At 44.4% G+C, this 23,222-nt stretch overlaps 2 protein-coding genes across 5 annotated transcripts; one reads left to right on the top strand and one right to left on the bottom strand.

Annotated features, from left to right (window-relative positions):
- Positions 1-143: 143 nt before the first annotated feature.
- LOC111231752 (transcription factor IIIB 90 kDa subunit-like) lies at positions 144-23,222 on the top strand. Of its 2 annotated transcripts, none has more exons than XM_022758975.1 (19): positions 144-402; positions 1,486-1,690; positions 10,315-10,395; positions 12,587-12,760; positions 12,885-12,916; positions 12,993-13,065; positions 18,440-18,589; positions 18,677-18,770; positions 18,984-19,110; positions 19,187-19,226; positions 19,396-19,491; positions 19,577-19,894; positions 20,004-20,065; positions 20,475-20,556; positions 21,071-21,123; positions 21,673-21,962; positions 22,144-22,198; positions 22,303-22,501; positions 22,612-23,222. In XM_022758975.1, the coding sequence occupies exons 2-19, from the start codon at positions 1,507-1,509 to the stop codon at positions 22,647-22,649; spliced, it is 2,148 nt and encodes a 715-aa protein (XP_022614696.1). In that variant the 5' UTR covers positions 144-402; positions 1,486-1,506; the 3' UTR covers positions 22,650-23,222. The 2 variants fall into 2 exon arrangements, with proteins under 2 accessions (XP_022614696.1, XP_022614695.1); XM_022758974.1 differs by having other exon boundaries at positions 146-402; positions 21,670-21,962.
- On the bottom strand, positions 13,710-17,884 carry LOC111231753 (BTB/POZ domain-containing protein 6-B-like). 3 transcript variants are annotated; one of them, XM_022758977.1, is made up of 5 exons: positions 17,787-17,884; positions 16,555-16,836; positions 15,833-15,923; positions 15,494-15,612; positions 13,710-14,973 (listed from the first exon to the last, which is right to left on the bottom strand). In XM_022758977.1, exons 2-5 carry the CDS (start codon positions 16,758-16,760, stop codon positions 13,941-13,943), a joined length of 1,449 nt encoding a protein of 482 aa, XP_022614698.1. In that variant the 5' UTR covers positions 16,761-16,836; positions 17,787-17,884; the 3' UTR covers positions 13,710-13,940. The 3 variants fall into 3 exon arrangements, with proteins under 3 accessions (XP_022614698.1, XP_022614697.1, XP_022614699.1); XM_022758976.1 differs by having other exon boundaries at positions 16,555-16,822; XM_022758978.1 differs by having other exon boundaries at positions 16,555-16,772.

Below are 23,222 nucleotides of genomic sequence, written 5' to 3'. Positions count from 1 at the left end.
GTTACGTCACACAGAGAAATGTTAGTCTGGCCAAACACATCACACACAGCACTTGATATATGTCGTAAATGTTTTGACGTCATATACTCAGAGCTTATTTTTTCCGTCTTCGATAAAGTAACTCCCCGCACTCGGAGGTCCGGGCCTCGCAACGTCACTGCGCGGGGCCACAGGAAGAAAACAACCACCAACCAGGAACATGGATGAATAATATCAGAAACCGTTCAGTGATCAATAATCAGTATTTTAATGATCAGAAGTTCAATCTCGGGGTTCCTGTTTGTCTGTGGTTCAGTCTGGCGGAAGAATACATGGATTCTAACGGGAAAGCAAGGCTGACGACACAAACGGCTGCTCCGTGACTCTAACCGCTAAAGCGGATTCTGTTATTTTCTACTGTCGGTGAGTCCTGACGTTAATGTAGTTAACGTTTAACGTAATGTTTTTCACGTTTATCCAACAGTACTTCACACGTTGAGCTGCTGATAAAGTTTTACTGTGTTTGAATCTGAACCAAACGGTTATTGTTTTCATGATCGATTAATCCGTCGATTATTTTCATCAGCGATTCATCCGTTGATTAAAATTACTTGATTAGTCGGTTGTCCTATAAAATGTCAGAAAACAGCGAAAGTTCCCAGTTTTCAAAGTAACTCAATACGTTCAGATCTCAGTACTCTGATCCACAGACATATCTATCTATCTATCTATCTATCTATCTATCTATCTATCTATCTATCTATCTATCTATCTATCTGTGACATCATCAGCTTCCACATCTGACAGTATGAAACATAAAATGTCATACTTCTGAATGGAGTCTGGCACAGTGTTGCCTCTCTATAAACTGCCTCCAGTAGTTTTAAGTCGATGTCTATGAAGTATGTATGTAATTGAAAATGTATTTATATATAATATATATTTGTATAGGTCTATGAAGTAACTTCAGTTGACAAACTCCAACCAAAATCTGAATGTTAATGTTCCTGTCTATCAGCCAAAGCAAAGCTGGACACAGGGGCCACACGTCTGAGGAACAGTGACTGAAATTGTTTTATTTTTTTCATCATTCCCATTTCAAAATGTTCATCTGAAAATCTGACACGTCTTTAATTGGAATTAAGTTGCTGATAAACTGAGGAACACCCATTTTGTATTTAGGCACTGTCAGAATGGTTCTAATGTTATGATAATAGTGATACTCATAGGTGTAATAAGGTTAATAATAATAATTACATTAACAATGAGTGTAGTAGTGTCAGGTCTGGATCCTGGATCAGACACCTGAAGAATGAAGACAGAAGCTGTGCATCATGGGAGTTCTGTCAGGATCAGTTCTGGATGATTAACATATGATGAGTCTCTAATGATCCTCTAGTTTAATTACAGTTTAACAGAGTAATAACTTTCTTCGTTCTGATCTCAGGTCAGGTAAATCATCTCCAGTCTCACCTCCTCCTCCTATGTGTGATCCCCTCCCTGCAGGTTTTATTAACCCCCTTCACCATGAGCTCCAGGGTGTGCCGGACCTGTGGGGGGGCAGATATAGACGTGGATCAGGCTCGGGGCAGTGCGGTGTGTACTGGCTGTGGTTCAGTTCTGGAGGACAACATCATCGTTTCTGAGGTTCAGTTTGTGGAGGGAAGTGGAGGAGTTTCATCTGCTGTGGGACAGTTCGTCTCTGCTGATGGTGAGACACCAACACTTTGTCAAGTCTGACTGTCAGGGCCCAGATCCCCTGTAGAACTTGTAGTTAACAGGTGAGGTCAGGGCTTGTGACAGTATATTTCTGACTGGAGTCAATCTCTGTTCATGACCACCAGCAGTTTAAGGGAACATGTCAGATTCTACTGAGGCACTGCAACAAGATACAGAGGACACTCCAAACTCCAGTTTGTCCTTGTTCACAAGAACATGAGGAAATATTATTCATGTTAGGTCATATGAATTTTGTTTTTTTCAGTAAGAGATGAACATTAAGATATCCGATTACATCCACATCAAAATGGAAACAGTGATCTTTTATCTAATATATTTATATTCTAGGAAAAGAAACTTCTGATGACTTTAAATTATGATTATTTAGGGGACCACACTGATGGTTCTAATAATAATCTTTTTTCCCTTGAGCAGGTAACAGAGCATCAAACAGTTGAATGAACAAACAACCTTTATTGAATCAAACTGCAGATAGAAGCTGTTTGTTTCTGGTCTTCATCAGCTGAACTGTTTACCTGAAAGGAAAAGACAAACGACAGTTACACCCTCAGGAAAAAAAAGACAGCATTTTATCTATCCATTTTATTTTGAAATGTTTTCTGTTCATCAGTGGGACCAGTGTAAGTGTTTGCTAAGTGCTATGAAAGAACCAATTTGTACAGTACAACAAGTTTAAATCTTGACCCATCTCAGTCTGAACATTTTTGAAAACAATGAAAAAAATAGTCAAACATTTTTAAAAGTTTCTAAAGCAGACTTGAGTCTGTTGGTCCCTCTGTTTCTGACCTGACCAAAGTTCATTATCATGAACAGAGATCTGAATGTTGAAGGTGTTACCTCTCATGATGCCTTGGTGAACACTGGATCCATACTGACTGCCACAGTCTGACCTGCTGTGGATCTTCAGGCCTGAACCTGGAGCACCAGAACCATTAAGACTTGTGTGAGAACCAGTAAACCCAGCTCCTCCTGAAGTGGGATTCAGGCCCTCATGACTTGATGTGATGGGATCAGTTGGTTTATCTTCTCTGAGATCGGTCATCCTGCTGGTTCCTCCTCTGATGACAAAGTCGGGGTTCTGGAGGTTCAGCACTCTGGACTGGTCATCAACCTGGAGACGCATGTGAGACGCACCTGATGGTGGAGTGAAGTCAAACAAAAAAAAATTTAAACAGGGAAAAAAATAAAAAAATAAATAAATAAAAGATCTGGTGACTCTTGTCTCTACCTGTTGGTTGAGGGACGTTTCCTAGAGATTCCTGTCCCCCACTGTTTCCCATCTCAGCCATGGACTGGACCAGTTTCTGCTGTTGTCCCTGCTGGTTTGGGGATAGATCAGTGAGCCGGATCACTGCAGACTGATGCAGTTTGACTCGGACACTGTGAACACCTTGTCCCTGCTTTAGTTTTTGAAAACCTGTTTGTTCCTGTCTTGTGTTTGAACTTTTGTGGTCTTGAAGCTGTTGGGAGGTCCAGTGGTTCCCATCACTGCTGACAGCTGTCATACCAGTGCCATACTGGGACGGATTAGAGATTTGTGAGTTTTCTTGTTTGACAACAGGTTTCTGGTTTGTCTGATGTCCAGAAGACACTAATTTGCTCAGAGGTTTGACTCTGATGTTCTGTACTCCAGACTGAACCGTCTCAATGTTCCTCCTTTCAATGGACCCAGTTCTTTTCAGGTTTTGGTGAACCCAGCTGGTTGCAGTAGATGTTGCTTCATTGCTGACAGATTCCTGAGTTTCTTCAGATGAGTCAGTGACAGTATTTTTGTGTTTGGTATCAGTAGGAACATCTTTCTTGTCTCTGCTGGGCAGGTGTAGTTTGCCGCTGGTTGTACTGATGTGGTCTGGGCTGTACTGAGCTGGTGGTTGAAGGACTGGGCGAAGTTGGGAGGCTTGAGAAGGATCATACTGACTTTGAGGCTGGTAGACAGACCTCTCCTCCAAGTTTACCATTGCACCACCAAAAGACCCCTGAGAGTTCAAAGGTTGCTTAGTCTCATGTTGCTGGTTCAGCTCTTGTATGTCAAGACTAAGATCAACTTTCAGATTCTGCACGTCTTGATTTAGCTTAACGATTCCATTTTGGCCAAGAGTAGACTGGTACAATATCTGGCCAGAGTGCTGGGCATTTAAACTGTTCAGACTTGGAAGTGTCACAGTTTGGCCAGAGCTCCCCCAACTACTTTCCAATTGTTCAGCAACCACGGGACCAGGAGTCCCGCTAAAAGAATCCAAGACCAAGGCAGGGATGTCATCTCTTGATCCTGAATGTTCACCTCTCTCTTCTACAAAGTCCAGGCTTGGTGTGTTGAGGTTTGAAAGCTTGATGCTGTCTTGCAACTGGTTATATCTTAATAAATTTTGGTCGTCTGCCAGGGACATGAGATGACCAGAGAGAGATGAAACCTGCTGAGGGACTTGGTGGGTACTAACAGTTTGAGGTTCAGCAGAAAGATTCAGGATTGAAAAAGTTTGTTGGTCATGGGAGGAGGATGCCAGCTTGTTGTGTCGCCCTGGTACTGTAATGAAGCGGCTGGGTCCAGTGTTGGGTCGAGGCCGGATGCCAGGGTGAGACAAGACTCCACCTGCTGAAGGGATTTGGTGGGTTTGGTGGATGTGGCTAGTTGGGGTATTGATGGCATTTCTAGAAACCTGATGCGAGCACTCATGAGCAGGGACTTTCCTTGCTGAATCTGCAGGAAAATAAAGAGATTTTAAAATTCTGCCATTGAAACCACAAGTTATTCACATTGTAAATTATTTAGACAAATTAGAAAAATTGTTACCTTCAAGGCTCTCAAAGACTTTGACTGAACCATACCCAGGAGTCTCTGATCTGAAGGTCCTGTCCACAGTAAGTCTGTTGACTCCACTCAGTGGATAGAAGCACCTAACAGTTAACCTGTTGGAGAATCAGACACATTTCTTAAACTGTCTTGAATACTGATTTCGTATCTACTGGTTACAGCTCCAGCAGATCGTCTGGGGCATTTCCTTACTTGAACTGAGATTCCCTGGTGATGAAGTTTGGTCCATCTGCGATCAGCTGTCTGTCATGGAGGATCTCGTTCTCATAAACCATGTACGACTCCCCAACCTGTTGAACCGTCTTCAGTTACAAAACCTTACTACGCCTTTACATTTACTCACCTGAACATGCAGCATCTAAATGGAGATTAATCTTGTTTACCTGCTCCTCTTCTTAAATCAGATATAAAAATCATATTGTGGCCCTTTCATGACACCAAACGAAAAACATTTACAATTAATTGATCACTAATTCTATTAAATGTCAGTAAAAAAAAAATAAACCTACAAAAGGATTCAGTTTATTATCAGACAGCTGAAAAAAATGCAAATTTTTACATCTTAGAACCTATAATTGAAATTTGGTATTTTTGCTTAAAAAATACTTAAATAACCAATGAGCTAAATTAATTCCAACTAATCAACTACTTGTTTCAGCTGTATTCTAGTGGTTGGCAACAACCTCACCCCACCCAGTATTTTTGAGTCGTACCATCGCTCTCGTGCCACAGGAATCCACCTTGAACTCAAACAGGACTCTGGATCTGTCAGCCTGTTTGGGTCCACATGTGCGGTCCAGTAAACTGGTTCTTTCAGGGCGCACTGTGGGCCAGGTGGCTGTTGGAGTCATTACCACCGTCATGGTCCCGTCTGCAGAACAGACTGAAACCACACAGGGTCGATGTTACAGTTGGAGCCGAGTCAGAGACTGGACCAATCAGGACTATCAAGAGTGGGTAGATGGCTGTGGCTTGACCCTTTTGAAACCTTTTACAAACTTGGTCTCAATACTCTTGTAGACCCTTTAATCTCAGCATTAACCCGTTTTATTTAACCCCAACACAAATGTGTTAAGCCCTTCACTCAACTTCACACTGAGCTTCAGGGCTGAACTCAAAACCATTTGAGGCCTTTTGGGATGAGTCAGGATTATACAAATTCATTTTAGGTTAAAATGCATCTTCTTTAGGTTCAGTGTATAAGTGGAGTGCAGGTTACCTATCATGTCCTCTGTTTTGAAGAGGCAGCGTTTTGAGGTGGAGGTCTGGACCTCCAGAGTTTTGGAGTCTCTCAGAAGAAGCTTAAATGTTCCATAAAAATCTGACAGGTTGATCCCCTAGAGAGAAGGGAAAAAAAAAAAAAAAAAAAGTGCAAGTGTTGGCTATAGGGCTGCAACACTCAACATTTTCATTGTTGATTAGTTTATTTTTACATTCTGATAAAATGTTTAGTTTATAAAACATCCAACATATTGAAATGATAAAAAGGAGCACAGCTATATTTACATTAACATTGAAATTCAAATTCCTTGAATTGCATTGAAAATTCAGGTGGCAGTGATTTCAGGACTACCTGACTGTAGTGGGCCATCATGCTTTGTGGACTTACTTCGTATGTGTATCCGATGGAGAACACAGGGACTTCTAGGTTGGTTTTGTGGGTGTCATGGTGAAGGCTGTACCCTCTCTGAGCTGCTAGCTGTGATGTCAGAGGCTCATGGTCGACACCCACCTCCCAGAGACTCTCGGCTCGAGGCGGTCGGACCAGGCTGAAGGTGATTCCTCTGTCTGAACACTGAGCTGTGATCTCTGGAGGGACTTCAAGAAAGTCAAAATTTCAAACTAGATCGTACTGGTGGTTTTACATGTTGTAGTCTGACTGAAGGGTGAAACTTATTTCTAAGCAGCAAAGACCAGGAAACAATGTACATACATGCGTTGAATATTTGTGCTGTGATTAATGTGTGGTGGTAGTAGGAGTCTCCCTGGGGCATGATGGTTAAAGTGAAGTTTATATCTATGGAGTACTGCACTACTCCTCCACCCAGGTACTGTTGGAGAACACAGGTGTCAGAGAGGTCACAGCAGAACACACTTCTAATAACATTTATATTAAGCTTTGGTGAAGAAATATATCATCTTCTCAGTCACTACAAGAAATACAACAGTAACCACAACTACCACAAACAGGTCAGAAGGTGGTCCTCATTCTGTGTGGAGTCCTCACCATCCAGTGGACAGCGGCGTCCTCGAAGGGCAGTCGGAGCTCATAGGCTCGGCTGCCATTAACATGAACAACAGGACTGATGCTGATGGCTCGTTCAACATTCTCTGCCATCATCAGCTGCTTCCTGTTGATCCACACTTCCTCTAAAATGACATCAGCAGGAATGTTTCCCAGGTAGATGCTGAACACCTGGTCATCACTGATGGTCTCTACAGGAGTAAACACAAGTCAGAAAATGTTTCCGAACAGAATGAGAAAGATTCTGATACAGAACACTGGCAGATAAGACATTTGAATACATCATCATTCATTTATAAGTTGTAGAGAGAGATCAGGGAGTAGGATGACTGGTCCTTCACAACAGAAACACTGCAAATGTTTTGTTTGATGTGTTGGTTAGAAGCAGCCCGTGACCTTTATTGCTCTGTAAACAGTCAGTGAACAGAGAGACTTACGATCAAGACTGAAGGGTGGACGGCACAGCAGCGGCGTGTCGAGCACTCTGAGCATTCGGTGTCTGGTGTTGATGCTGCTGCTGTCTTCATGCAGCAGAGAGAAGACATGTTCATACAGCAGGAAGATCACATACAACTCCTTGTACATGTTGTTCACCACCAAACTCTACAGGAAGAAGAAACTGACAGCTAGAGGCAGACTTTACACTGACTTCAGTCCTCACTTTGCATATACATGTCACTTGGAATAAAACGTCTTTGTCAAAACTTCCTGTCTGAAGAAGGACTGTACCTTCCGGTAGCCACCCTCTGCCCCTAAAGGAACCCTGATCTGGACTAGTCTTCCTTGTTGGACCAGACTGAATCCTCTGGTGGTGGCGGTGGGTTCGTCCAGCAGTACACCTTCCACCCCAACACTGAGGTTCTGACTTTCAAATCTCACAGCCTCTTCAACCAGAGGGGTCATGATCCAGGGGACATCCCAGAGCAGCCAGGCACCGTCAAAAGAACCTGAATCTGAGGAAGGATCAAGAGACGTCATTAGCCATTAACCTTTTACCAGTCAGACAGAAACCATCTTCCTATGCCTGTGGAGGAGAACCTACTGACTGTGCAGGCCATGGACATGTCGATCATTGCCACCATCAGCTTTCTCTTGAAGAGCAGGGAAACTTGGATGACCTCCACAGGGACACCGTCCACCTGATAACATTTCATTATGACTTCCAGACATGCATGACATATGGGGAAATTAAATGCTCACTCTCCAGGGTGAGAGTTAGCAATAAATCAGTGACTTATTTAGATGTTAATAAGTTTGTTCTGAATATTACTGTAAACAACAACAACCCAGGTGACCCTCTCAATAACTTGCAGACATGTGGACTAATGTGAAATTCTCATAGTGCCAAGAACTGTCAGAATCTGTAAATCAGTCCACAAAGGGCCTCACATAGACTTCCTGTGTACTTCATAGAACTTGTCTTGTGATGGTGTAGACTCTTTTTGACAACACGTGTATTGACACATGAACAGAATATAATAATATTTTGAACTTGTTATACTGTATAATAGATAGACAGACCTACAATATGAGGGTTCTCAATTGGAGTACTGTTAAGAACCATTCAGAAATATACTTTGAAGAGGATTATATTGGGGGGGGGGGGAACTTGAATTCATCTCCACAGAGAGTTTCATAGTGCAACCTTGCAGACGATGACAATAAACCTGTCACGATGCAAATGACCAAAGCCTTCAAGTGTCATTGACACACCACCAGGGAGGGTTCTAAAACTGTGACTGGTGTCTGCTAACATAGCTACCCACCATTATGACCTTGGCGTGCGGCTGTTTGTACTGGGATCGAAGCACCATCCTCTGGGTGGTGGTGGTCAGGCTGTAGCCCTGTGTCTGGGCCTCACTAATGGACATGGAGGACACCTGTCCATCACTCTGCAGGAACATCAGCTGCCAGGCCGCACCTGCCGTCTTCTGAGCCTGAACACCACCAACCAAACACACCGGCAAAACTTTAGATACCAAGCACTCAGATTCCAGCCTGGGTTTTGTTTCGGTAGCTTGGTCCAGAAAGAGATGCAAGTGCTTACAGATAACATTAGTCTGACCGGCACAGGTAGAAATACCATAAAAACCAGTGTGCTCCTGTCCTCAGTTGATGTTTACTTCAATATGCGTTGGTGTGATCTTACCTGAGACAACGCCGCCTGCCACACCTGTCCGCCCTCCCCCCGTTGACCTCCACATGAAAACTCTCTGTTCACATTCACCTGTTCGACACCATGGCACCAGATTTAAAACACAGTCAGTCTGACAGGTCGATCAGGTTCCCCATTTTAGACACAACCTCAAGTGGTGGAAGGTATTCTGACCTCCATGTAGTCTTCCTCACAGATAATCTCTCTGTGGGTCCAGATCAGACCAGAACAGACTGCAGAGACAGGTCGGCTGATCCACCCACCCCCACCGCTCACAATCACGTTAAATCTGAAGGTGAACACCTCGTCATTCTGGAAAAAACACAAACACAAAGCCTCAGAACAGCTACAGTCAGTCTTTGGGATGACCAGAAATAACAAAGTGGAGCTACCTGGTTGTGGGTCAGGTGAAGTTACCTGGTTGTGGGTCAGGTGAAGTTACCTGGTTGTGGGTCAGGTGAAGTTACCTGGTTGTGGGTGAAGCAGGAGTAGTATGAAGCTCTGAAGGTGGTGAAGCCGTCCATCTTGAAGGTGCTGATGGTGTAACCACAACGTGAGGCGAGCTGCTCACTGATGGAGTGGACCCCATTTCCATCTACACCAGGACGTTATAGTGTTATCTGTGCAACACCAAACCATGACAGGCAGCCTGAAGTTTGATCATCATAACAGGAAGAACCGACCTACGGCCTCGAAGCGAGGTGTTTGTACCGACGCCACCTGGATCCACAGGTAACGGTCCCGACACTCCGACTGAACATAAGCCTCCACGAATCCTGACGGGACATGAGGATCATTCAGCAGGTCAGAGGAAACCAAGGAATCCGAGTCAGGTTTCAGTGTCTGTGGTTTGTATTAAGAACCTTCAGATTACCAGAAGAGACTGTTAAGAAACGAGTTTACCTTCCAGGTGACCTGCGGCTGTTGTTCTCTCTGTGAACTTGCAGCAGAGAAAGACGAGCCTAGGAAAAAAAGCATTTTTTAGTTGTCCAGGTGAGACGTTTGTTTTACCTGTGCAGGTGAGACGGTAAATTGAACTCACCTGATAATGAAAGCAACAGTTTTCATGTTGAATCAGGAACAGAAAACTGAACCGTTTCTCTCTTTGTTGAACAAAACTTCCCCTCTGCAGCCAGGTGAGCTTATCACCTGGTTGTCATGGTTACAAAGCAATGGTCCCAGCTGAAGGGGGTTGAGTCTGATTACAGGTGGAGCTTCAAGCCAAGCAGGTGGGTGTAGAAATATAAGTGAATATATCCAGTCAGTGTTCAGTGATCCTCTCAAATCAAATGATGTTGTTCTTCCTGTCCATATGACAGTAGCTTTATCACCTGACTGTTCCAGTCTGAACACCTGACCTCACCTGTCCCCCTCCTCTTTCAGGCCCAGTTAAAGCTCCTCTACTTGGTTCTGGTTTCCACACTAGTGTTGGTAAAGAGTCCAGAGCCCAGACCCTGCAAAGTGGTAAGTATATCCAAAATCATCATCATCATCATCATCATCACTATCACCATCATCCTCATCTTTGCGATAACACAGCATACAAATATGGTTTGAATGTTCCTAGAATCTATGGACTTTGTCTTACAAATTCTTGTGAAACCATACTTGACTCACGGCCTTTAAATCTGGTTAAAGTAGAGTGACAGACAACCACTCACTAATATTACAAAATTACACTGTAGGCATTTATTATGTTTATCTACTATTTTACTCAGATATTGCACTATTTCTATGAACCTATAGACTTTGGTGAACACATTTCAAGCATTAAAACAATTCATCCACATCAATAAAAGTTTGTTTTCACAAGAGATTTGAAGAATTTCAAAAACTAAGCTTCAGTTTTTGAGCATTTGGGCTGAATGATTTGTTTACACAGTGAGTGGCCCCATATACAGAAAGCTGAGATTGTTCTGAGGATAGTGGTATAAAACACTGGTATTATCTTATATGTAAGAACCCTATAAAATGTGTTTTAAGAAATAATGGAGAAATGGAGAAAATGCCCTCAGACCTCAGAGGGTTAAAGCACTCTGGTGATGTCACAGCTCCCCAGATTTCCCAGTACAATACCAGTTTGTACTGGTCGTCCTGTCACACGATGCTTATGCTCACCTGAGTGCTAAAGCTTCGTAAATACTACAACACATTACATCACAGTCACACCTGCTGAATCATGACATCGTCTGTCCAGTTCAACACCAGTCCTGCTTTATTAGTCGTGTGTTGAAAACCAAGTGCTACATTGGACACCTGAGAACCACCTGGAACCATGTTTCACCTCCTGATCAGAACCCAAATTCAGTTACAGTGAACAGTCCACAAAGTGTAGGCAGAACAGCAGCAGAACCAGAACCAGTGACAGTGTTTCCTCTAGGATTTTTTTCAGCAGTGGGGGGCATGCTCTCCGGGTGGTGGGGGGGGGGCAGTTGACAGCAGATTTTAATCTCAAAACCTATTTCTTGGCTGGCCAGTTGAATATGCTTTTATCGCTGCCATTGAACTTTTACAATATATATCTCAGCCATATACAATGTCAAGAAAAATAAATACCTTTGGTTTGTGAAAAATAAATGTTACTTCAACTCTAACCAGTTGAAAATGTAAAAAGTAAAAAATAAATAAAACAATAACATTAAATAAATAAAAATAATAAATAAACATATAAAGATCAGCTAGATGGGGCTGTAGAGTCAGTGGCAAAGTTTGCACCCAGGCTCAGAGCACTTGATTTTCAGCGTTATATAGTTTACAATCACATCACATCTGATTACAAGTGTGAACATTAAAATATTATTTTTTACCTAACAATCATCATTTACGAGTCAGTAAAAGGCTTATGATAGGCTACCTGACTAGCGTCTTCATCAGTTGTCTTTCTCTTCTTAGAGAAGTATCTGAACAAGCTCATCTGAAAATGCAGTCAGCAGTTAATACATAATGACGTGTAGATATTAGCTTAATGCTATCAATTAGTTTACCCAAGTTAGCGTCACTGAGTTGGCTAATAAGTCTACCTTTTCTCCGGTAGTTCGCTGCCTTATTCCTCACGACTACACTTCTCTGACTCTGACCTGGTGCCTGACGTGACGTCACTTTCAAGGCCGCGCTCTCGCGAGTAATTAACTCCAATAGGATCCCCCAACCACCCCACTCCCTCCCTCCCCTCTCCTCCCCTCCCCCCGCTGTTGCGCTCATCATCACACAGGCTGTGCTGTGAAGGTGGCGGGCCGCCACTGCTAAATGAATGTAGAGGAAACACTGAGTAAGCAGAGCCAGAGATAGAGATTGGTATCTGATCACATATCTGAAGATTGACAAAATCTTACAGCACAGACCTCAGGTTCACACACATGACTTGAATAAGAACTTTGATACTGAGTGAAGAGAGGTAGCAGCCTCAGACTGGCCCTTGATGGGAGTGACAGCACAGGTGAGGTGGTGACATGACTTTCAGTTCAGATCATTGGATGACAGTGGAGAGGTGGAGCTTCAGTGTGATGACGAGATGAGGCTAACGGCTTCATAAAGAGAGGAGTTTAAATTATTCTCTTAAATATCCATGAAAAATGGCCTGAGGGCAAAAAATAATTAACCCTTTATGTCTCCAAGTAAAAAAAACGGTGATAATCAGGTGTACCTGTCTCTCCAGGTAAGCGTCAGATACAGCAGCTGGGCAGTCAGCTACAGCTGAACCAGCACTGTTTGGACACAGCCTTTAACTTCTTCAAGATGGTCGTCAGTAAACATTTGACCCGAGGACGTAAGACGGAGCACGTCATCGCCGCCTGTCTCTACCTGGTGTGCCGCACCGAGGGGACGCCGCGTATCCTCGCAACTGCTGTGTGTGTGTGTGATTTAATCTTTACCTGTCTCAGCTGAATGTTAAATCTGTCTGGACCTCACTATGGGCCCCCACACTCTGCTGGTCTTCCTGAACTGCGCTGCAGACATGCTGCTGGACCTGAGTGACCTGCTGCAGGTACGACTGACCTCACACCTGCTCTCACCTGATCTCACAGTAGACTCGATTTTAACCTGGCGTTTCCTGTGTCCAGGTTAACGTTTACATCCTGGGAAAGACGTTCCTGCTGTTGGCTCGTGAGCTCTGCATCAACGCTCCTGCCATTGGTAAGAACCTTATTCTCTTTAAATAACCTTAGGTTTCTCTCAGTATTTCCACATTGAGTCTGAATTTAAGTGTGAGGTATTTACCTGAAACAAATTTTCAAGTTTCTGTTGCTTCATCATTACATTTGTCTTGTTTGTCAGAAATGAGCATTTGACCGACGAAATCAGTTTCACATTAACAAGATCAAAAAAGCAGCTCCTCCAACAACATCCACGTCTTACTGAATCATTTCAATGACTACAAGTTAAAGACTCATGTCCCTGTAAACAATCAACATGCTGATCCATTGTCTGGACCCCAAACTTTGTCTTTCATAAGAAGCTCAAAAATCTAATGATCTCTTTGAGCTCAGACCATCACTGACCAGGGAGAAGTGAAAATAAAACAAGAGGACAGTGTTTCTAAGACTTGGTGTCAGAGAAGTTTATTCTCATAAATTTGACCTGGTGTCCAGTGACTTTACCAACGTCCTCCCTTTAGGAACTGCAGGGAAAAGTATAGGACTACATTTCCTATCAATCACAACAGGTCATCATAGTTGTAAAGGCTGAAATAGTAACATGTGACTCTGTGACTCTAGTAAAATCTAGTGGCAGCTGCAGGAAACTACATCAGATATTTCAGGACTAAACCTCAAAGAAATAGCAACACAGTTTTGTTTCTGTCACTTCAACTTTATTTTTCAGTTTAATTTCCTTTTAAAAAGCACTGATACAGCAGACAGCCAATCAGCTCCCAGTCCCATTACAACAGTCCAATCAGCTTCCAATTCACTACAACAGTCCGTCTATCAGAACCAGAGCTCCTATCTTTAACTTCACCACTGTGCTTATTGATTGATTAAAGGCGTTGAAGCCGTCTGTCAGGCTCTGTTTCAGCAGTAGAATACCAGTTCAGGGATCTGCCCCCCCTGCACGCCGGTCCCATTGGTACTGTCTGATGAACACTGAAACTGGAAGGTCACTTTCCCACACTGCACCTCGGTCATCCCCTCCTGTCCAAAGTAACTCAGTTCATTTCCATCCAGGACGGCGCTGACCGTGTAGAACGTGTCCTGTTCTACCTGGACTGGGTGTTCAAACCATACGGGGAAGGTATTGCTCGACCCGTCTGACAGGAACTTGGTGAAATTCTGGGCCAGGGCAGTTCCTTGCCTCTTCAGTTCAATCTTCACGCTGTACTCCGCCTTCCCGCTGCTCGACCCGTACAGACCGAGTCCGGCCATGAAGATCCTCCGGTCCACTGCAAACTGGATGCTGTCGCAGCGTCCCCTATAGCGCCACTGGTTGCTCCGGTAGGCCGAGGACTGGAAGCGGTGGCACCTCTGCGGCACAAGTCCGGCCCGCTTTACCAGGGGAAACTCCAGCCTGGGTTTGTTGGTGGCGGTGAACCACAGGAAGACGTCACGAGTCTCTTTCAGCGTCAGGACATCTGACTGCGCTGCCCCATCTGCAAACTCCTGTAGCGTCATGGATGGGATCCGGACCAGGTACAGGGCCTTACTCAGCACTGCCCGCTGGTTCCTGGGGGTCACCACCAGGCCCTGCCGGCGACACACAGCCGCTGCCCAGCTCAGCACCGCCTGGAAAACCACAACCTCACGGATGTTGAGTGTTTCTCTCTGCAGGATGATCTCCAGCGTGGGCAGGTCAATCTCACAGAAACCTTCAGATCGCAGAGCGAGCTCAGTCTGAGCGTCAATCACCTCCCAGCAGCGCTGCGTCAGTTCCGGCTCCTCGAACAGCCGGCTCTGAGAAAGCAGGACACAGGCGTTCTTCGCCTCCAGACTGGTCTCCAGGAAGGTGACGCATGCCTTTGCCAGAGCAGGAACAATGTACTTCTTGGCAGCATAGAGCGTAGCAAGCACGGTGTCTGCCTCCAGCTCAATCTCATCACTGTACATGTACCTAAGACAGAGCACACAGCAGGACAAGGACTTCTGTCATGGACCTGAGAGACAATGATCAACAGACTTAAAACATGCCAATTACTTGAAACTAGGCTTACAGACATTTGAACGCTGGTGTTGGGTAGTTCAGTCTTTGACCTCCCGGGCACTGAACTCCTGTCCCTCTTGGAGCACTGAGACTCCTTCACTAATCTCTCAACCTTCCTTGAGGACTTAAAGATTCCTGAAGGACTATTGGAGCGACAGCTGTCTCTCCAATCTGATTGACATGTGGACAAGTTGAGCTGGGACTGAACCACCAACTTTATGATTAATGTCTAAAGTGTCCTTAAGCAAGACACACTAGAATTAACATTTTATAAGACCAGAATCCTCTTTAAGACCCTTGAAGCCAAACAATCTTCATCTGCACATCCTTGTGAAGCTTGGAGGCATGCTAAGTTAGCGCCAGTCAGTGACTTGTTTAGTTCAGGACTCTGGTCTTTAATGCCACTGAATCATCCTAAGACTGGACTCACTTCAATAGGATGAGGAAAGCAGCCGGCTCCACGTCAGGGATGTGGATCTCAGATTGTCCCTCAGCCAGATCTCCATAAAACATGGCTCCAAACACAGAGCTGCCCACTGCCAGGACATACTACAACACAGACAGACTAGTCTGAGCCGGACAGGACACAACATAGAGGTGTACTGAAGAGATAATGAGGCTCAAAGCATGTGTCATATTACTACGACTGAATCAAGTTTCATGCTGCCTGCGAGAACAGAGAACACAACAAATTATGTTTTATTTAGATAGCACTGAGACTCAGGTGACTTCAGGTAAGTCCAGGTATAATGTAAACCAGGTCCTGTACCTTATGAGCAGGGACTCTCTGAGTTTCTCCTGGAGGACCGACGATGAAGTGGACATCAGCCATCTGCTCGTTGTTGAACATCAGAGCGTTCCTGCAGAGATACACAACAACAACATGTCAACAACAATACAAACAACACCGGAACGACTCGGGATGAACCAAAACAGCAACCTGCAGAATCTAGCTCTTCAAAGTCAGTTTTTTCTGAGGTGAAACAAACTTTTACTAATTATAACTACGATTCAGGAACAACAGGAGGAAACTGGAGGAAATGACAGCAACACCCACAACTCAAGTAATATTTAAAAATACTCTTACAACTCAAAGTGGTGCTGCAAATGTGTTTTAGACTTTGCACTGAGAAAAGCTTTTCCTGTTTCTGAGGGAACGTCAATCTGCTCCCACTTTACTGAGCAGCATAATAATACTTCAAACAAGAATATGCTAATTTAATTCAAAGACAGGTGGTTAAATTAGTATGAGAAATTCATCCAGTATCTGTTGTCTTTATACTATCTGAAGATTGTCCCTCAGTTCACTAAATCCCTGCAGCACCTGAAGGCAGCAGGACACTGCAGTCAGAAACATGGTTAAACATACCTGGAAACGACAACAACACACTCAACACATCACACTGTTCTGTAATATGTCCTGTCTCCTCCATCAGCACCAGAGTCGTGAGTGTTGTCCTGTTGTCCAATCAGCAATCAGTTATAACTCACCTCTCTCTGAGGGTGGGATGTGCGGCCTGCCAGCTGTCTCCCACCTCTCCCACGTTGTTGTTGCCATTTGGCTGATCGGTGTCTCGCTCGCAGATGTTTTCGAACGTCGGCTCCGGTTCGCTCAGCTGGATGAAACTCTTCTTCACCTCCACCACCTCCACCTCATTACTGTGGGGGAGGCTGGTGGAGAAAAGTTCAGCCGCCATCTCCTCCTGCTCCTTAAAGGACGAGCAGCAAGGTCAAGGCCTCACAGCATGATGACAGCTTCCTGTCAGGATAAATCTGAGGATTGTCATCCATGTTGTCACAGAACATATTCCTGTCTCACTGTTGTTCTGACCATCAAATCATCTACTAATTTACCTGATTAATCATTTAGGCTGTAAAATGTCAGAAAACAGTGACACTTAGCTTTATTTGTAAATAACAACATAAAAGCAGTAAATAATATTTCACTGGTTTCCCAGCAGGCATTTGGTTTTAGTCCTCCTCATAGAACAGACCAGAGCTAAAACAGCCATTTACATCTGCATCCTAAATGTATACTACTACTACTACTACTACTACTACTACTACTGTCAGAGTACACCTGCAGGTAGTTTATGGTATTATTAACAGGCTGCAGATGTCATCCATCCAGCAGGTGTTCAGGTGTTGCTCAGGTTGGTATTAACTCTGTAAACAGTTGTGACCTGGTAGTTCACTGGTTACTGTGACAATCTGAAACATCAGCCTCACACCAATCTGTAGTTTATTTCCTTCAACACACACGTGTTAAAAGAAAATGACCTGAACCCTCTGCTCACAGACGCAGTTTAATGTCAGTCTGTTCACAGACTGTGGTTTCAGTTACATTTACTCATTTGAAAGACTAATAACAGGTTTCTGTTCAGTGACTCCGGAGCAGTGCCCGAGAGAACCTGAGACCTGGTCTTCTCTGAGACCTGGACCCCGTGTTACAGAGGTCGGCTAAGTCCTGAGGGTCGTGGATCTCAAGGGTCACTTTATTGTGTACCACCGGGTCTGACTGCGGTTACTAGTTGAGTCCGGTTCTCCGCCGTAGCTCCCTTAGTTCAATAATCAATAGTCATCCGGTCCGTCGGCTCAGATAGACGTCATGTCTACCGTTACACCGACAGTGTGTGTCACTGTCCGGTTAAGCTACATTAGGCCTGTTGCTGGTATCTCCGGTGCCGACACAGCCCCATTAACACGGAGTCGGTGTGTTTTACCTGCCAGACTCCCGCCACACGCTAGTTCTGCCGTTAACGTTGAAAAAACTCCGACACCAGCTTCGGTCCGTTTCTCCTGACGCCATTTTAGATCCTGTACATCCGTCTTCACCGAGCTGCTCCGCGAGATGGCGACAGAGCGCGGCAAACTGGTTTAATGTTGTTTTTTAATGTGCAGAACAACAGGAGGTCTTATACATAATATTTAAAACTATATTTGTCACATCAAGTTTATACTCGTTTACTTAGCGTCATAGTCAGTAATGTATGTCCTTGTTTCCTCTCCTCCTCTCCTTGTTTCCTCCTCCTCCTCCTCCTCTCCTTGTTTCCTCCTCCTCCTCCTCCTCTCCTTGTTTCCTCCTCCTCCTCCTCCTCTCCTTGTTTCCTCCTCCTCCTCCTCCTCTCCTTGTTTCCTCCTCCTCCTCCTCCTCTCCTTGTTTCCTCCTCCTCCTCCTCCTCTCCTTGTTTCCTCCTCCTCCTCCTCCTCTCCTTGTTTCCTCCTCCTCCTCCTCCTCTCCTTGTTTCCTCCTCCTCCTCCTCCTCTCCTTGTTTCCTCCTCCTCCTCCTCCTCTCCTTGTTTCCTCCTCCTCCTCCTCCTCTCCTTGTTTCCTCTCCTCCTCCTCCTCCTCTCCTTGCCCCACCCCAACACACAGACCCCTGTCTCTACATCCCTCGGTTTGCTCACATGTTGGAGTTCGGGGTGAAGACTCATGAGGTTTCTATGACAGCTCTTCGTCTGGTTCAGAGGATGAAGAGGGACTGGATGCACACTGGACGTCGACCGTCCGGCCTCTGTGGAGCAGGTAGAACGTGACTGTTACCATTGCAACAACAAACATCAACAACAACATAAGATTGTTAACATTAAATAAACAATATGCCCCCCACAGCTCTCCTGGTAGCAGCTCGGATGCATAAGTTTCGTCGTACAGTCAAGGATGTGATCAGTGTGGTGAAAGTCTGTCAGACCACTCTGAGGAAGAGGTGAGACCTGCAGTAGATCACAGTGGATCACAGTAGATCACTACAGTGGGTCACAGTAGATCACTACAGTGGATCGCTGCAGTAGATCACAGTGGATCACAGTAGATCACTACAGTGGATCACAGTAGATCGCTACAGTGGGTCACAGTGGATCGCTGCAGTAGATCACAGTGGATCACAGTAGATGGCGGTGCCCTTTCTCCATGCCTGCAGGTTAACAGAGTTTGAGGACACACCCACCAGTCAGCTGACCATCGATGAGTTCATGAGAGTGGACCTGGAGCAGGAATGTGATCCGCCATCCTTCACCGCCGCTCAGCACAAGGCCAAGATGCAGCAGGTAGGTCTGTCTCTGATTGGCTGCTGAACAACCAATGATCAGTAACTAAACAACTTCCTGTCCTCTTCCTCTGCAGCTGGAACAGGAACTGACCAAGAAGCTGGACGAGGTCGAAGGTCAGTGACTGACTCTACAGGGGGGGTTGTTAGGACAATAGGGGACACTAACTACTTAGAGCAGAGGGCACAAGGACACTCTGAAGGACACTAGGGGAGTGTCAGGACGGTGCAGGACACTGAGTTAGAACACTTTAAAGACTAACCCTTTTCCCTCTGGTCCTGTCAGGAGAGATCAGCTGCTACAAAGACGAGATTGAGACGGAGCTGGAGAAGAGCCGACCTAAACTGAGAGGAATCTATGCCGCCTACGCCAAAGAAATTGGTGTGTACTGATCCACAGTCAGGTGAGTCTACCTGTCCAACCTCAGACACTCAGATTCAACCTTTCCTTACTCCGTGGTTCTCAGACCCCGAGGACGCGGAGACTTTGTCCTCCACCTCTGAACCGGAAGAGTTGGAGGTTGAAGACGCAGAGCTCCAAGCTGCCACCCAGCACCTGACCCAGGACTTCCTGTGTCAGGTGATCCAAGAGGAGGAGGAGGGGCGGGAAAAGAGGACAGGTGATGGCAAGCAAGAGTCGAGGCCAGACAAAGGGGGGGCGGGGCCTCAGCGTCAGGTCCCACCTCTGGCCGTCATTCTGGGGAAGCTGCCAAACACCTCCAGCCTGGACCTCCAACAGACCTTCCAGACTTTCAACAAGTCAGAGACTGACCAGACACCTGACAGTAAGACCAGAAACACCTCTATTACATCATCATGACATCATCACAGTCAGAGGCAGGCGAGGACAGGTTGTGTGGTGTTTATTCTGCTGTTGTTTGGATGTTTCTGCAGATGATCAGTCGGACAGTGGAGAGCTGGACCTGGACGGTATTGATGATCAGGAGATTGATAAGGTCAGTTCATTCATCAATCACTGTATTGATCCCTTCTGGACCGCATACATGAAAACTGACTCTGATGAAGCACAAACATAAAGGTAAGTCGTTTGTAGGATAAAATCATTATGTTTCCATTAGTCACACAGATTGTCAGCCATCTTGAAAACAGGCTGAGCTACTTCTGTCTGCCTGTAGAGGGCATCACTCGCACACAATGGTGATTTACATAAAGGACAAGATGACGGTTTTGTTGCTCTAATTCTTGGAACAACATTCGTCTTTATTGGTTTTTCTCTGCTTTACTGTTGTCTCTGGAGAAGTGAACCACCTTCATAAATAAACATTTTTTACTGTGAAAGGATGTCTGTACAGGATGTAGTGTCTTCTTCTTGAGTCTGATTCTCTGCTGCCCTCTGTGCTGCAGTACATCCTGAATGATAAGGAGGTGCAGGTGAAGACGGAGCTGTGGATGAAACAGAACGAAGAGTACCTGAAAGAGCAGAGAGGTCGGACCTTCATCATTTTCATCTACATCATCATCAACAGCAGAGCAAAAGCACACAAGACTTTTTACAGTCACTGATGATGAATTTAAAGAGACACTAAACATTCAAACCCAGCTCCACCTGATTATCAGTATGTGTCGGCTCCACCCTGTTCTATCAAACCATTTCAGAATTTACAAAAGACTGTTAAAAAATATGTCCTACTTTTGTTTCACTCAGCACCACAACAGAACACATTTCAGCTGTTCTGAGTCACAAAAGATAAATATTTAAGACCTATGACTCAAAGATTGACATTTAAAGAACTATAAGTCGTTTTGTCAGTCAGCACAGCAACTCAAAAAACATTTTTTTTAAATAATGATAACATAATGTAATATATAATAAACGATTTTTTTGCAGAACACCAACATCATACAACGTTACACCAACAAAATAGAACGTAACTCCTACAGAATACTGTGTATTTCACACAGAGCTCACTTAGTGCTGTTTGTTTCTTGTGTGTTTACAGAAAAGGAAGAGAGGATACAGAAAGAGAAAGAACAGGGGGTGTATAGAGAGAAGGTGAGTGTGTTTCCGAAGCACAGGGTTTCCCAGGCTGGCGACCAGGGGCTGTCCTGGTCAACCTGATCCGACCTCCTGACCTTTCTTCAGTTCAGCTGTTTTCATTACGATGCTCCATTTAAACACAAATACACAAACAACTCATTCACACAAATAACATCAGTAAACATCAACATGAATCATGTCCCTTCAGTTACTGAACCCACTGCGTCCACAGTTAGCACACAAGCTAATTCTCATTTGTGCTCTGATAAATAGTACATCACATTCACGTCCTCATATCCCGCATGAGCACGGTTTCCATGGTAATGCAGCTGTTTCATCAAGGCCTTCGTTATACGGACGTTGGCGGGGTTTCTTCTAAACTGCCCTCAGATGGACTTCCCCCTTCTCTTTGATCTTAAGCTTTATTTCCTAACGTCTTATTAATTGTCAGATTATAAATGTTTGTGTTCAGGTCAATCTGAAGAAAACTTTTAAGTTTTAAAGTAAAGCTGATTTATAATGTCACTGATAACTTCTGAATTGACCGCCGTGTGTCTGCAGAAGAAGAAGAAGTGTAAGAAGAAGGAGCAGATCGAGGCACTGACGGCCAGCGAGGCAATCGAAAAGATGCTGGAGAAGAAAAAGATCTCCAGTAAAATCAACTACGACGTCCTCAGAGACCTGAACAGCAGAGGGGTGGGGAGCGGAGGAGGCAGCAGTCCCAGCAGAGCCTCCTCCGACCCCCCCGACCCCAACAACACCAGCACACGGAAACGACTCAACCGCCGCCGCCGCAGGAAGACCAGCGAAGCTAACCAAGACCTTGCGGCTAACGCTAGCATCATGGGGAAGAGGTACAATTGATAATCTATAATCTGTATACAATGTATAATCTATAAAATGCATACATGATTGATTACTGTATTTAAACATATAATCTGTAATCTTCATGTACAAATTAAAACTAAAGAATCAAATATTTCTTTGTTTTTCTTCCTGAACTTTATTTTGTAATTTTATCTCCTTTTGTTTCAGGTTCCGTCGCCTTATTTCCTCCACAACAACAAAGAAGAAGAAAATTGCCTCTCAGGTGAATAACTTCACTTGCTCCCACTCTGTGTGTGTGTGTGTGTGTGTGTGTGTGTGTGTGTGTAAAGTTACTGTTGTAGTTAAAAACTTTGTTTCACCTCTCAGGTAATAAACTCCGTCACCATGACAACACAAACGTTATCAGAGGCCACGGCTGAGCCCCCTCCTGACCCTGAACCAGACAACAGCTCCGCCCCACCAGCTGCCCCTACCACTGTGGAGGAGGAGGAGGAGGAGGAGGAGGAGGAGGAAGAGGAGGTGGAGGTGGAGGAGGAGTGTGTCAGCGCTCTCCAGCTTGTAGGAGGTCAGTCATGCTTTTATTGTGAAAATCCAGGTTTTAAGCACAGAGAGACTCTACTGAAAAATGTTCAAGTATAAGAAAGTAGAGATTGATTGATTGATTGTGTTCCTCAGATTACGGCTGTGAGGCGGAGGAGGAGGAAGTCTTCTAGGTCCGTCCTGGTGACCTTTGACGTCTCTGTCCAGTTTTTGAAGGTCTGGATCTGCCAGACTGAGGCAGCTCGACTTTGATGGATCAGGGTTATAGATCCATGACAGATATCAGTGATCAATCAAACAAGGTGAATTATTGATGAAAAGCATCACTGCACTTTTGATTTTGATGCTTTTTATTTTGATTTTAAATCATTTGTTTACATCAAGTTGAATTAGTTTTAAATTTGTACTTTGGTTGATTGATCACTGATTGATTGATTTTATAACACTCATGTTCATAATGTAAAAAGCACAGTGGTAGTTTCAGTCAGATGTTTGTGTATTTTTAATATCCATGTGTATAAAGATAAAATGTTGATGTAGGTAAATTTTAATCAGCTTTAATTTTCTTTAGACTGAATCAGCTGTTTTTAGTGTTCTGGTGTTTTATTTTGACAGGTCAGTTATAAATGCATAATTGTGACCTTTAGTCTGTTGTTCCAGATGAGATGTAAAAACATAATGATGACACTGAAACAACAACAACAACAACAACATTCCCTCAGAGAATAAACAAACTCTGATTTTTA

This window comes from Seriola dumerili, unplaced genomic scaffold, assembly GCF_002260705.1.
Source record: "Seriola dumerili isolate Sdu_G_001 unplaced genomic scaffold, Sdu_1.0 BDQW01000312.1, whole genome shotgun sequence".
NCBI lineage: Eukaryota > Metazoa > Chordata > Actinopteri > Carangiformes > Carangidae > Seriola > Seriola dumerili.
Note: the sequence above shows the minus strand (reverse complement) of the source record. Positions and strands in the feature narration are given on the sequence as shown.